Below are 15,165 nucleotides of genomic sequence, written 5' to 3'. Positions count from 1 at the left end.
GCCCTTACAGAGTGGACTGGGGCGGGGCAGTTGCCCACAGAATGACAGATGTCATGAAATCTTTAATTTATTTTAAAAATCCCAGAATCATACAAAAGCGTAGAGAAAATCCTTTAATTTTGATCTTATTTTCCAATGCTTTAATAAAAAGAAGGTCAGTCACTTTTCTTCTTTACACATTCCACATTGTGCCACCTCTAAGGCCTTTAGTTTAAGACAGCTACTATCGTGTTTTATGAAGATGATTCGATATTTTAGCCCAAAACTTTGCTAAAACCCGTTGCTAGTACCGGGAGTGTATAATTACGCAACCAGTCGTATATTGAGTTTGAGCTACACAACTCGTTCTTTATTTAAAATCGTGCTTAAATTATCCGCTTCTCAGATTGGAATATAAAAATTTTCAGCTCGCGCTTGGCGCTCGCATCCTTTTTGTAGCAAAACCCCATACTTTTCATGATTAAATAGGTGAATAGAATGTCCCTTTTTCAGGACTTAACGTCAAAAGAACTCCCGCTTCGATTTGCAATAATCTTTTGCTGGATATAATCTTGTTCTTTATTACAAACGTCCATTAAACTGTCATTTTTTTTCAGATCGAAATATCAAAATTTTAAGCTCGCGCTTCGCGCTCGCATCTATTGTTTTTTTAGATACCCATCTTAATCATTGGTACCAAAAATGGATAGAATATCAAGCTTTCTTGTCAGAATATAAAGAAATTTCAGCTCGCCCTCGGCACTCGCATTATCTGTGTAGTAAGATATGTATCCTCCTCATGAGTAACAACAAACAGTCCTAAACAGGCACCTTTTTCCTGTTTTCAGGTCAGTATACTAAAAAATTTCAGATCGCGCTTCGCGCTCGTATTAATTTGTTGGTGAGATATGTGTTTCTATCTCATGAGTCATATAAATATACATATATATGCATATATGTGTGTTTGTGTGAGTTTGTTTGTTTTGTGTGATATCGAGCGCCTTTGGAAAGTTGATTCATGATTTTGCCCCCCAAATCTTAAAAAAATGATCGACGCCCCTGTGTATATGTATATACATAAAGTTAAAAAAAACTTGTATCTCTATTAATATTCGAAAGTATTGGCCTCATCGCTATAAAAGGGTTAATCAACGAGATTTCGAAATCGCACATAACATGCATAATTTGTGTTACTTTTTGCTTGTTTCTTTCTTTAATAAGTTTTTCAATATCTCTCTATATATGTTTTAGAAAGATTATATGTTTAAATTGATGTATATATCTGTTATAATGAGATATGTTTAAGTGGACTTCAGGGAATGGTCGTACGCAGCAAGGGGGAAGGGGGGGGGCACATTCGCGATCTGCTGTTGTGAAAAACATTTTTTTTCCCCTTAACATTTCATGAAAACTATGAAAAATGTGCAAATGTGAAATGTGCACCAAATTTTCGAGTCTTGCCCCCCCCCCCCCCGGAAATATTATCTGCGTGTGGTCATGCAAAATGGCATGACTGGAAATCCTACATTTTGAAAAGAGCATTTGACAGGGTCAGACGTTACCCCTTTTTCAACATTTTCTTTTATGGCGCCGGTGAAGTGCAAAAATATGTGCGCCGCTCGGCAGTGCGCCCCCCCCCCCTTTCGCCAAAAGCTGGATCCGCCTATGCATTCTCTCATTTGCATGCAGACCAGGATGCGCATATAACTATTTGTGAAATTAAGAGAAACTTAACAATGTCGTAACTTTCTTATTTTACATCCGATTTTGATAAAATTTTCAGTATTGTGCTTGTCAACTTTTTGTTGGGGTGGACTTGTCCTTTAGAATTGTTTTAAGAATACAAGTATTAATTATGTCGTCAAAGTGTAAACATCACATAATTCTTTTTTACCATATGGAAAACATAACACACTGACTTCATCCGATTGTTGGCGGGTCGAATTGGGTCCACTCAACTCTAGTCTGTAGCAATCGTTTATCTTCATATCGCTATCAGAACACATTATATTGTCTATAAGAATCGGCCGAGAAGACCGTGCAAATTCGAAATCGTCGTATATATCGTACAGAGCTCCTGCAAAGCCAAGATGGCGACACGCTGTATCTTGGGAATCACGTGAAAAGTATCCTGCAGCTACATAGCCCCACTCGCCTTTGAGAAAGACCTCAAGACGACCTTGCTCACTGAATCTGTTTCCGGTCATTCGAAGGTCAAAGTCTGACATAAAAAAGAAGAAAATAATCATGCCTTTATCACTATGATATCAAATCACCAAAATAGGATCGTTATTTTATATTTGACACGTTTGAAGGTATCCTTCCTGTTAATATATTTTAACGATTTCAAATGAGGTGATGACGATAACTCTTGGTTTGGAATGCTCGTAAGCATGAATCATGAATATGTACCTCTTATTATATGGTATTATCCTAATCACGATCTATCATTCTAGCCGCTCTTCATGCTGGCTCTTATTGCTATGATCGCAGCCTCTAGTTGAGGTACCACTTTATATCAAGTCGTTCCTCGACGAAAACGACTCCAGAATTTAAACCAAAAGCTCTATGTTATAAGACAGCCTACCATAGAGAAAACGAGACTACCCTTAAAAACAGAAAGGACATACATGTAGACATCTGGACGGTTTGAAAACAAAATTGCGTCCAATGCGTGATCACATACATGCCTACTTTAATACACCGACTTTAATGAGTGTGGATTCATGGCCCTTTAATGCCTTACAAATATAGATAAATAAAATGGAGGCTTTATGTGCAGTATTTGCTTGTATCTATTATGTAAACATGTGTTCAATTTCACTGTGTATATTTTTATGTCAGAATAGCTTCATATGTTTAATACGGTATGTTTATTATTTTCACTTGGAAGTTGTGAACGAAAAGATTTCTGACTTGGATGAATGAAGACGAACTTTGAATATTTACGCCACCGTACTCACCGATTGGTGGCCCACAAACAACCTGCGCTATATGGTCAGGGTCGCATCGGTCAGCTCTGGGCACTACTGTAAACGTACAGTCTCCTATCTGGTCTTCTGTTCCGATGCAATGATAGTCATGGTAATAGATGGTCCCAGATAATGGACCAAGAGAAACAGGCTTTTCATTGGATCCATGCTGGTATCCTAATTGTCGACAGAGAACATCTGCTTCTTTATCACTCCAATCCGAATCGCAAATCAGACCAGGCTCAGATTCAATTCGGTATTCAACGATGCCTTCGAAACTACCGGATCCGCTCAGGAGTTTTACAACAGCTGAAGGCTCTGTAGTTTTCGGGGGGGGGGGGTAAATAGAAACAATATGGCAAGGTAACAACGTCCAAATCACCTCATACATGTAGCTACCTGCTTACTAAACTCCGAAGTGATTATGTTGGACAATCAAAGGAATTGTCATTCTTTGAGTCATTGAAGCAGTGCCTATGGGTTACCGTCTCGTGGCATTTCGTGGAATGAAGGAAGTCTCACTATAACAGTAATATATTTCTCCATAATGGAGTGCTACATCATACTTCCATGTTTATCTTTTAACAAAGATCTGTATACCCCCAATAAAAACGATTTACATCTCTGCCTCCATTCAAGAAAATGTGAATTGTAGTCAAGCCGCTTCCATCAGTTTTCATTATGACTGTGATATGAAAACCTTTTCAGGGTCCCTGTTGATTTATAATAACGTAACAAAATCTTCATGGGACGAAGTTCTTGGACTGTACATTATAGGGGTATAGCGATCATGGGAATGCTTTGATCAACATCGCACTTTTGAATATTGCTTTGATCTATTTGTTTTCAGTCAGGTAAAAATATTCCCTCTGTAAATGATATCATGTATTTGGATTTCCCTACTTTGCCACCTGAGGTTAAGACTGACATGAGTACAGAGCAATACTGAGTAGGCCCAAAGTGGGAGACAATAAATCTCCAACGAGACTTTAGTGACTTGTTTCGATTCTTGCTGCCTGAGCGTACTAGAATCCCTTCTCACTAGGGAGTTGTCCCAGCCACTACGCAGACGCTTTCTGGAACGTAGAGAATCTATTGTCAAAATCCCCTTATGACATAGCATTCTTTGTTGAAAATAGGTGAATCAAAACAGCTGTGCTGTGTGTGACTTTGGACAAACGACGCGTTTGCAATTATTCGTCAGCTCAGAATTTTAAGATGACCAGCTGTCCCGGTTCACCAATTTTCAACAAAGGGATCTCAGCTGTTCATAGAGATTTGACGGGCATTTTCAATCGATTTACTATGTTGTAGAATCTGTCCCCGTTGCCGTTGCGGAAACTCGCTACTTACAATTCCCTGAAACATTGCAACCAATAAAGAACGTAAGGAAATATCAGCGTTTATTTGATACATCCACAACTCTGTTATTGGTTGTCTGGTCTTATATGTTTATCTAAAATCTCACAACCACGATTCACACCATGACTAAACATTGGTCTTAATCGTGGAGTAGGGCCTAATCGTAGTGAACGTATCTGCCCGCATCAGATCGCATCAGATCAGTCGGTAGAGTGGGGGTTTGTGCGCTAGTGCCATTTGGCATTTAAATCCTCATTACCAGGTCCCTCGCAGAGGACCTTAAGCCGTCGGTCCTCTTGTTTCGTGCTTACAAGCATTCATGCTTTCTTAGCAGTCAGGTAAAATCACCACCATTTATTATTTTATTTATAAGATCAGTCATGGCAATCGCGTTGATCGTATACAAAGTTTTAATGGATCAAAAACTTTCTCATGACAGTGGGTACTAGACAGGCCCCTTTTGTATTTGTTTACTTCATTTTTTTTCAGTATTAAATGAAACCAATTATCATCACTCAGGGCAAGATATCATTTTATCATATGATATGACAACTCTAAAATCTAGGAAATATTGGAATTATTCGACTTACTATTGCAGATAACGCCTGCTCCGTGCGTGTGGTCTTCAGCACAGTTTTGTACGTTGGCGAAACCAGGGAATACGCAGTCAGTCAATCGGGTCTCATTCCCTTCACATTGCATATCGTCCATTAGAAACGGTCCATCGCCCCCATCAAAAAGCTTTGTGTTCCTAGCTCCAAGGGGGTATCCTAATTCTCTGCAGGCAACGTGGGCATCCTCAACGGACCATTCGGTAGGGCATATTCTTCCCCACCTACCCCCATAGTAAACCTCGATCCGACCTTCATCATCGTAATCTCCATCTACAAGTCGTGTAACTGTGAATCACCATAAGATAAGATTAATTCTTAAAAAGAGAGGGAAAGGTATTGGTGTAAGGATTAATTTCAGAAAAATTCAATTGAAGAGATGACCAAATCACAATCCAGTTCAAAACTATTACTTTTTCTTCACATTCAAATTTTATGTAAGAGATTGATCAGCCTAATGTCGAAAGTCAATGACGGTTGCTATTATTCCAATTGAGTATTAAACATGATTCTCTTTTAGAACAGATTCCCGACCTAACAAATCTTTCAACATGAAAATCAGCCTTGGGTAAAAAGTAAAATGACAATGGGCAAAGATGCAACAAGAGAGGACCTACGTTTGGTGTCGCATTCCATACCCGCGTCTTCCCCATGTCCACAGTCGTGGGTCCCCCAGCCTTTGGTTACACTGCAGTCTCTCAAATGCCGCTTGTCGCTAGTACAGGAAAGTCCGTCAAGAAGAATAGTACCAGTTCCAGGACCAAAGTACGGCTGCGAGTTGGGATAGTTCCGATTTACCAAGGCGTCTAAAGCATCTGGATACCCTAGTTGCCTACACGCCACTCCTGCGTCAATCTTATCCCACAAATCGTCACATATTGTTCCCCATTCTCCAGATCCTCCAAGAATTTCAACACGACCTTCTCCAGGAACGGTTCCGTTTGCTAGACGAAGACTTCCTGTTTTTAGCAAAAGAAAGAAAAAAGGGAGATGACATGTAAATGTGGGTGCGCATACAGGTGAAATACTTGTATATCAGGGGGCCGTTTCATAAAGCTCTTCGTAAGAGTGAATTTAAGAACAACTGGTGATCCTTTCTAATGCGCTAAACCATCGCTGAGCCTAATGAATATACAAGACGGGATCACCTTTCTTTCTTAAAGTCGCTCTTAACTTACGAACAGCTTTATGAAACACCCACCAGATCGAGTTTTCAGTTTACCAAGAAATCCTATTAAATCGAATGCCTACCTATAAGCTATAGTATAGGTGATGATTGAGGTTTGGGGTCTAATGTAGACCTGTAATTAAAGAAAAGAACCCGAAGACATTTCAATTAAAATGCAATACAGTGCAAATTAACAATTGTGCGTCTAAACTGAACCAACTTCCAAACGATTAGCAATTCAAAGGCATGAATTCATGAAGGCGGATTCTGCAAAGTTCGATGCAGTGAATTCGGGGCGAAGTGTGGCGCTTCAGTCTTACCCTGACTCGTGCAGACGACACCAGCATCTCTGGAATGCCCACACCTTGTATCTTCCACAAGATCGTATTTACAGGTTGAGAGGTTGCTTTCCATTCCGTTACATTCCATGTTCGTCAGCCCCACGGCTCCTTGACCTCCGACGAACAGCCCTGCCACCAATGCCAGGTCAGCTCCACTGTAATTCAGCTGACGACAGACAACAGTCGCTTCTTCAATACTCCAAAGACTATCGCATATTGTCACCCATTGGCTGTCTTGGAAAACTTCAACCCTGCCTTCGGATTCGTAGATACCACCAACCAGACGAACTGACCACGGGACTGCATCTATGATGAGGGCAGAGCAGAAAAGAGGGAAAGTGTCAAACAGATTCCTGCCAATCGTGTTTTCTACCATTAATCCATTACTATCTTCAACATGTAAGTAAAAGGAAGGATAATCTCAGTCTAACATGCATGCAACAGCAACGAACACCCCTCCCCCGGGTATTGAAGGGACTTACTCCTTATTGCAAACGTCCACCGAAATGTAAGTAAGTTGGAACCAAATCCTTCTTTTTGAACGTTATAATGTATTTGATATTTATAAATACAATCTTCATAATTTGCTTACTGTGTCTTGTCAAACTTAGGGGGGGGGGGGTGGAACTTGTTGGTAGGACATTGACATTATTCAGAGGCACAAGTATTAAAGTATTCATGAAAACCCGAACCACTGCTCTTTTATTGATGACAATTAAATGGTCCCATTCAATATTCTTTGAATATCAGCACTTTAACTTCTGAAAATAAGAGACGGATAGATCTTGCCAATTAATTGAAAAAAATAATAATGCAGGACATTATACCAAACTTCCGTTTGCGTTTGCATTTACCCGTCTAATGAGATACATTTCCTATTCAAAAGGATTATAAAAAATTTTAGTCAATTCATTTCATCAATTAGATATTCCGGAGATAAATGTATCCTTTCTTCACGAATATACAATATGCTTCTTTCCCAGAGGAGTTATGTTATCGTTATTTGTCTAATATCCTGAAATATTTATCCCATTTACGATTACAAAATATGCTCAATAGGTAAGGACGTGTTTTTTTTTAAATAAACATATTTCAGTTCTCGTCCTGCCTTCGTGACAAATGAATCAAGTTCAACATTATCTTTCTTAAACTGTCCCATTTCAGGTCAATAGAATATGCCAAAAAATGCATTTCGCGCAGTCATTGTCAAATTCAAGATTGACGAGATATACATGAAAAACAATGTGGGATAAAAAGTCTCAGAATTACTTTAAATTAAGTCTTCAGCCGAAAATTTACATGAAAAATTGGGTTTTAAGCCCCATCCCCTATTTAACAATAATGGATCTGCCCCTTAATATCACAAAATTATAGTGTGCCACTTTAATTCGCAGACTCTCAACCAAATATATTAAACTCTCAGAGGAGAGTATTTCATATAAGGGGTGTAAAAGGCTTGATCCTTTTGACCTACATGCTGATAAATTAGTATCCATCGAAACTGGAGAATATCAGGGAAACGATCCGGGATCGGAGGAATGGGTCCGACCCAAGACAAAGGTGATGTTTAATTCCCCTTTTAATCTTTTAATGTCCCCTTGTTTTTTATGGTTGGGAGGAATGTGGAGATCGTGGCTGGATCGTGGGTCGTGACCTCAGTAGTGCCGCGACGGACCATGCGTGCGACCACGCCATAAGCTTATAAATAGCCCCGAGCTCCGAGTCATCAAAGTAAGTTTCTCAGTTTATAAAGTTCAGTCAGTTGTTGGTTCCAGTCAGTCAGTGAGTTTCAGAGTACACAGTTTGTCAGTTATTAAGTCTTGAGAGAATACACGTCGAGTCAATGGGCATCTAGTGGTAGCCATCGCCCGCATCGCGTATCGGTCATCATCAGCAGCTTCGTCATGTATGGAGACTCTGAGGATATACTTACCAGGCTCGGATTTTAAGGACTGAACAAGGGATCAAGGTTAACCCTCGTCTCTGTGTCTATACCTCAGGCGGGCTAAGGGTTACTACAATATTATATATATGGTAGCTCGAGCTAAAGCCGGGGTAATAATAGCAGCGCTTTGTATCCTCAGGCAAAAAGCGCTTTATAAATCCAGCTTTTATTATTAATATTGTTTTATATATATATATATATATATATATATATATATATATATATATATATATATATATATATATGTATGTGTGTGTGTGTGTGGGTGTGTGTGTGTGTGAGGGTGTATGTGTGTGTGTGGGGGTGTGAGGGATGGTATGTATATGTAAGGAAAAAATGTTACATTTAATTACAGTAGAATAAGAAAAAACAAATCTATAGATGACAACAAAGTGAACACAAACCAAGGACTGGAGATAAGTATCCCATCCCATAAAAAAAAATCGTTCGGCCCTTTAATACTCACACTCTGTTGTTTTGCTCACACCCACACCTCTAACAAGGCCCAGGGACTTCCTCCTCCATATACCATGCACCTATATAGGTCCATGCATAGAGCTATTAGCTCTATGGTCCATGCATACACAGACCCTGGCATGCCTGACAAATAAACTATGACGCTATTCCTAATCCTAACTTTGTTATAATCATGCTTGCATGTAAAAATGCAGGCTATTGTGACTATATTGGCTTTGCTTGCTATAGACACAGTCATTCTCAATCGATCAGCTTTGGCAGTAGATAGAATAACATACACCACAACAAGAAATATCCATTCATTTGACATTCTGGCTGCCCTAGATACCAAGGAGTATACCCCCTTCTCCTCGCTATACACTCAGTGCTATCATCTATCTCTCCCTTATACAATCTACGCGTTATTGTCCATGATAGGCCCCATAGAAAACTGACCAAACCTTGTTTTTCATGTATACAATATTTTTTTATGGTTTCTTGTCAATTCGAGGGTGCTGATTACGAATCTGAATGATGCCACTCGTGTAACCTTGAGCATTTTCCGGAAATTGGCAAAATCCAATATGGCCGCCAAAATATGCAAATTACCCACGAAAATCATAAAATTGCCCGCACATTGGTTATAAAATGTATGTATTTGTGTTGCAGGAGTGAAATACTCTCTGAAAAAACGATTTTTGACAAAAAATTATTTTCTAGATATTCAAAATGGCCGCCATAGACCCCTGTGTTCTATATTATGTACAATGTGAATGGGGAAAACTAAATTTCTCAAAAGTGAGCACTAAATGCAAGTAATTGTGATTTTTAGTGAAATAATGGATGAAAACATGATTGCTAACGAAATGTATAATTTGTTATGTCATTTTATATAATAAATGAAGCATTTTAATATTAAAAAAGCCACCAAATGCCATGACAGTATTATGTAAAATGTTCATGGGGACAAAAGAAAATCACAAGAGTGAGAACTAAAACGCATATTACTAGTATTAAGATAAGCGAGTGGAATACTGGCTAAAAACATAATTTTTAACGAAATAAAAAAGCAATTTATGTGATAAATGCTGTATCTTGACATTCAAAATGGCCGCCATAGGCCCATTATACATTATGTACAATTTTCACAAGAGTAAGAACTATAAAATGCATGTAATTGTGATCACCGAGTAAAATAATGTCTGTAAACATGTTTTCTAGCGAAACATATCCTTTCTTTTGTCATGCATAAGATAATGCTGTATAGTGAAATTCAAAATGGCCCCTATAGGCCCTAACAGTATTATCTACAATGTGAATGGGGACATGTAATTTTGAAAGAAAATGGAGTATATATACCCCCTACTCGCTATACAGTCAGTGCTATCATCTATCTCTCCCTCATACAATCTACGCGTTAGTATTATCATGGATCTCCATGGTGCATGGTATTATACCCAAGCCTATGTAGTCCGTTGCATTCGTTGCCTAGACTGAGTAGAGGTACATATTATACATCAGCGCTCATACATGGAACCCCCTATTCATACCGTACCTGCACAATCCAATATTGAACAAGTCACTTACCGCTGTCGGATGTTATACTATTCTGTGCACCAGCAAAGAGTGAGAGAGTACACGCTCCTAGAAGTATTACAATGAAAGTATACTGCATAGTTATATGGACGGCGGACATCTTGGTGGTCTACAAATTCCAGTCCACGGTCGTCAATGCATTCGAGCTCGCTATCAAAGCACAGCCAAGCGTATACGGTAGCTTATATATTCCGGTGATCAGATTTCAGATGCCTGTGCTTTCACCAACGATATAACTAGCGACCTCTCGTCCAGCTTCGAGCTGCGAGCGCGACTAAAAAAGGAAGACGCCGTCCTCATCAACGTCAGGCCTCGAATCCCCTCGAATTTGCTATAATATAACGGTAGTCTAATTCCCAGGGGTCTAATTACAATCATGATGATAAAGATAACACTAAAATGATGCAATGTGTCCTATCCTATAGCCTATATTTAGCGTGTTTGTTTTTAATGTTGCTTTTCCATTGCAATCCAGCTTTACACCCACAGGTTAGTCTGAACATGCTGGAGTTACGCTGTCGTTTTGACGACTATGTTAATGTATATTATGTTAATTACCATGATTATATATATGTGCACATTGGTTAAAGTGGAAAATCTGTGCCAAAATGGATTCCTCGTCATAAAAAACATTTGAAGGGCTCTATTATTCATGTTTTCAAACCGTTTTGGACAATACAATAAAGAGAGAGAAATCTTCTTTATATTGCAATTGTTAAAGGACAAGTCCACCCCACAAAAAGTTAATTAATTTCACAAAACAGTTCTATGCACATCCAGTGTTCGATATGCAAATGAGGAGACTGATGACGTCATCCACTCACTATTTCTTTTGTATTTTATTATATGAAATATTCTTATTTTCTCCTCATTATCAAGTGAAACAACTATTAATTCATCCCTGAACATGTGGATTTAGCATTGTTTAATACATGTACTATTATGGTTCATTCAAGTTAGTCTTTATTGTCAAATCTGAAAAAAATGAAAATGTATGATTCAAACAATAAAAACAAAAGAAATAGTGAGTGATGGACATCATCGACTGACTCCTTGCATTTCACTGAGTTGTAAATAAATTATCACTGATTTGTGAAAAATAAGCCAAACTTAAAAATGCCATAATTTTCTTAGTTTACATCCGATTTTGATGAAATTTTCAGCATTGTGCTAGTTTGATTTTTCTTTCTTTATTCAAATCAACATTATTCTGGGGTATTCTAATATCAGATATAATTTTTGATATTCTAATCTGAATATCAAAAATTTTCAGCTCGCTCCATTTAGTTAGTGAAATACGTATAGTGAATTTCTACAAACAAGCATTAGAATGCCCCTCTTTAGGTCTGAATTTCCTAAATTTTCAGCTCGCGCTTCGCGCTCGCAATATTTGATTAATGAGAGGCGTATGTTATTCATGATTACAATGACTATAAGTGCTTCATATGTTTAGAAGTAATTCTAAAGAATAAAAACGGGGGAGGAAGGGGAAAATTGAGGAAGTAGAAGGTCATGAAAAAGTAGTAGTAGTACTAGGAAAGAAAGAAAAAAAAAGAGAATGACAAATCTTTACATACAATTTCTAGATTTCTAACTTTTAAAAGCTCTTTATTCTGAACTAAAGAAAAAATCATAGGGCCTATATAAATAAAAAAAATACAGCCAACTCGTCAGAGCACACTCCTAATCTTATTTTACATGTACCGGTACGTGTACATACGGAGCCTTTAAAGTGCCATCGACTTGACGACTTGGCGAGATACTTTATCTTGCCAGGTCGACATGATAACCTTATTATGTCGACATGGCGAGATTTTTTTCTCTTTAATCCTCATAAGAGGGACTTTATTTGTTCATAGGATATTTACAATCGTTTTTACAAAAGTCACATACAAAAATATACATAGATGAAATAACGAAACAGGAACTAAAGGATTAAAAGAACCTTTGAGACCTGTTTTAAATCAAGTCTCTTCTGATTACATTTTCTTTTTAAATAACTTCGAAGTTCTACCTTTAGATCTTTCATGAAATAAAAAGCATGAGTCATATGCTTGTCGTTTCCAAAACATTTTCTAATATAATTCCTATAGATTACAAATTGTGAAAAACTTATAATAAGGTTAACCACATTCATTTCTGTTTTTTCTATTTTATGACCTATCACGATAATTTTTTCGTTCAAAACAATCTTTACATCGAACAAAGCATTTATTAATTTAGAAACAATTTTCCAAAAAACTGTTACCACTTGACAAGTAAAAAGAATATGAATACTGGTTTCTGGAACTTCACAAATATTACATAAAATATTTTTTTTAATTTTCCATTTGCAAAGGTTGTCTTTACTTGGTAGTATTCTATGAATTAATTTAAAATTAAATTGTTTAATCCTGTTGTCATTTATAAAATCCAGTTTAAACTCTAATAATCGTTTCCAATTAAATTCAAGAGGCAAGCCCAAGAAATCGTTCCAAAAATAAATACAAGGGAGGTCTCTTTTCTCCTTTTCAATCATCAAATGATAAAAATGTCTGGCTTTCATGCCATTGATTTCTATACAGTCACCTGTTGATATTTCAATAGTGCTGGATTTCGATGACATGCTATTTACATTTCGTGCACTATTACGTAACTTGTCAAGCCAGAACTTCGGGAACGCATTTTTTATTTTCAACAATTCAAAGGTAGAAAGTAATTCTCTTTCTTTAAAAATAGTGCATATTGAATCAATCTTCTTCCATTCACCACCTGTTACGATTTGTTTAACTTTCAAAATATTGTTCTTTATCCAGTTAGGAAAATATAATACATCTTTTTTTATACTTTATGTTACTATTGTACCAAATAATTTCGTTTTCAATATTCGTTACTTTAAACATATCAATATACTTTAAATCAGCCCATGAACAGAACATGTCAACATAAAATATGGGCAAATGTTTTTTCATACAAATACGATACATATCACTCTTTTTGCAATTAAAAGTCAAACAAAGAGGCAAATCCTCGCCGATTTTATGAGTCCAATAATTCAAACAGGGTTTTCCAAGCACTGTCTTCACCTGTAAAATATTTATTGATCCATGATAAACGTAGTGATCGACATTTTGTCTTTAAGTCAACCATTCCTAATCCCCCTTCTTTTTCAGGATTATGACAAATATTACGTTTCACCATTTCTTTTTTGGAATTCCACAAAAAATTGTAAACTAGTTTATTAATATCTTTGATTATTTTAGAAGGGATTGGTACTGCCGTAGCAGTATGTACTATCTGTGACATTACTAAAAATTTTATTACCACCACTTTTCCATGTAATGATAATTTTCTCATTTTCCATGAGTCAAGTGTATTTTTTATTTTTTGAACTTTATTTTCCCAATTGAGAGATTGAACAACATAATATTTTTTTCCAACAAAAACACCAAGACATTTTATAGGATCTTCAGTAAAAAGAAGATTGTTAGTTTCATTGTTGTTTATATTCATTTTCATAAGATTTGATTTAGTCCAATTGATTTTTGGCCCAGCAAATTTTCCAAACGTCTCGACTTCTTTCATTATCTTTTTGATGCATTGTATAGAATCAGTAAAAATTGTTGTATCGTCTGCATATTGTACGATACGTATATCTCTATCGTTCAATCTATGTGGAATTTGGATCCCTTGTATTTGATTATTTTGTCTAATTTTCTGAGCTAAAACCTCTGCAACAATAATAAATAAATATGCCGAAAGTGGGCAACCTTGCCTTACGCCTCTCTCTATTGCAAATTTATCTGATATCCAACCAAAATTTAAAACACGTCCACATGCACCATTATCTAACGTTTCTATCCATCTTAAAAACGAATCTTTAAAATTGAGTTCTTTTAACAAAAAGAATAGGAAATCATGATTCATGGTATCGAAACAAAAAGAATAGGAAATCATGATTCATGGTATCGAAACCTTTTTTGAAATAAAAACATCACAACACCTGGTTTCTTTGTAAACACACAATAGTCAATAGTATCTTGAATCAATCTAATACATTCAGAAGCAGATCGATTTTTTAAAAATCCAGCTTGATCTTGTGATATCAGTTTATCTATCACTTTCTGTAATCGTAAAGAAAGGATACGGGCAGCAAGTTTATAATCAATGTTTAGCAACGAAATAGGGCGCCAATTATCTAAGAGTTTTTTATCACCCTTTTTATACAATAAGGTAAGTATGCCCTGTCTTTGTGAACAAGACAACTGTTTATTTTCATGACCTTCATTGAGACTATCAATTACCATATATTTGATTTCCTCCCAAAAGCATTTATAAAATTCGACGCTGATTCCATCACTCCCAGGTGATTTGTTCAGCTTCATTGACTTTAAGGCCTCAAGACATTCATTTTCTGAAATCTTTCCTTCACATAATTTTGCATCTTCTTCATTCAGAACATTTAAATTGACATCAGATATATAATCTTTAAACCCATCTTCAATATCACTTCTTTTATAAAGTGCATTGTAATAATCCTGTATACCTTTTAAAATATTCTGTTCATCTCTAATAAGTTTTCCATTAATCTGAAGACAATCTATTTCTTTCTTTTTACCTTTTGCTTTTTCAAGTTGAAGAAAATATTTTGTTGACTTTTCACCAAATTCAAGCCACTTTGCCCGAGATCTCACAAAAGCACCTTTGCACTGATATTCATACCATTTGTCTATCTTTTGTCTTATTTTCTTCATTT

The 15,165-nt window shown here is 36.7% G+C and overlaps 1 protein-coding gene across 1 annotated transcript; it reads right to left on the bottom strand.

The window, feature by feature from the left end:
* Nucleotides 1–121: 121 nt before the first annotated feature.
* LOC129283120 (scavenger receptor cysteine-rich domain superfamily protein-like) lies at nt 122–10,706 on the bottom strand. The gene is made up of 6 exons (XM_064113836.1): nt 10,422–10,706; nt 6,413–6,739; nt 5,542–5,883; nt 4,904–5,212; nt 2,943–3,269; nt 122–2,200 (listed from the first exon to the last, which is right to left on the bottom strand). Exons 1-6 carry the CDS (start codon nt 10,528–10,530, stop codon nt 1,833–1,835), a joined length of 1,782 nt encoding a protein of 593 aa, XP_063969906.1. The 5' UTR covers nt 10,531–10,706; the 3' UTR covers nt 122–1,832.
* Between the last annotated feature and the right edge of the window lie 4,459 nt (nt 10,707–15,165).

This window comes from Lytechinus pictus, chromosome 19 (assembly GCF_037042905.1).
Source record: "Lytechinus pictus isolate F3 Inbred chromosome 19, Lp3.0, whole genome shotgun sequence".
Lineage (NCBI taxonomy): Eukaryota > Metazoa > Echinodermata > Echinoidea > Temnopleuroida > Toxopneustidae > Lytechinus > Lytechinus pictus.
The sequence above is the reverse complement of the archived record's forward strand: the minus strand, read 5'-3'. Positions and strand labels throughout refer to the sequence as shown.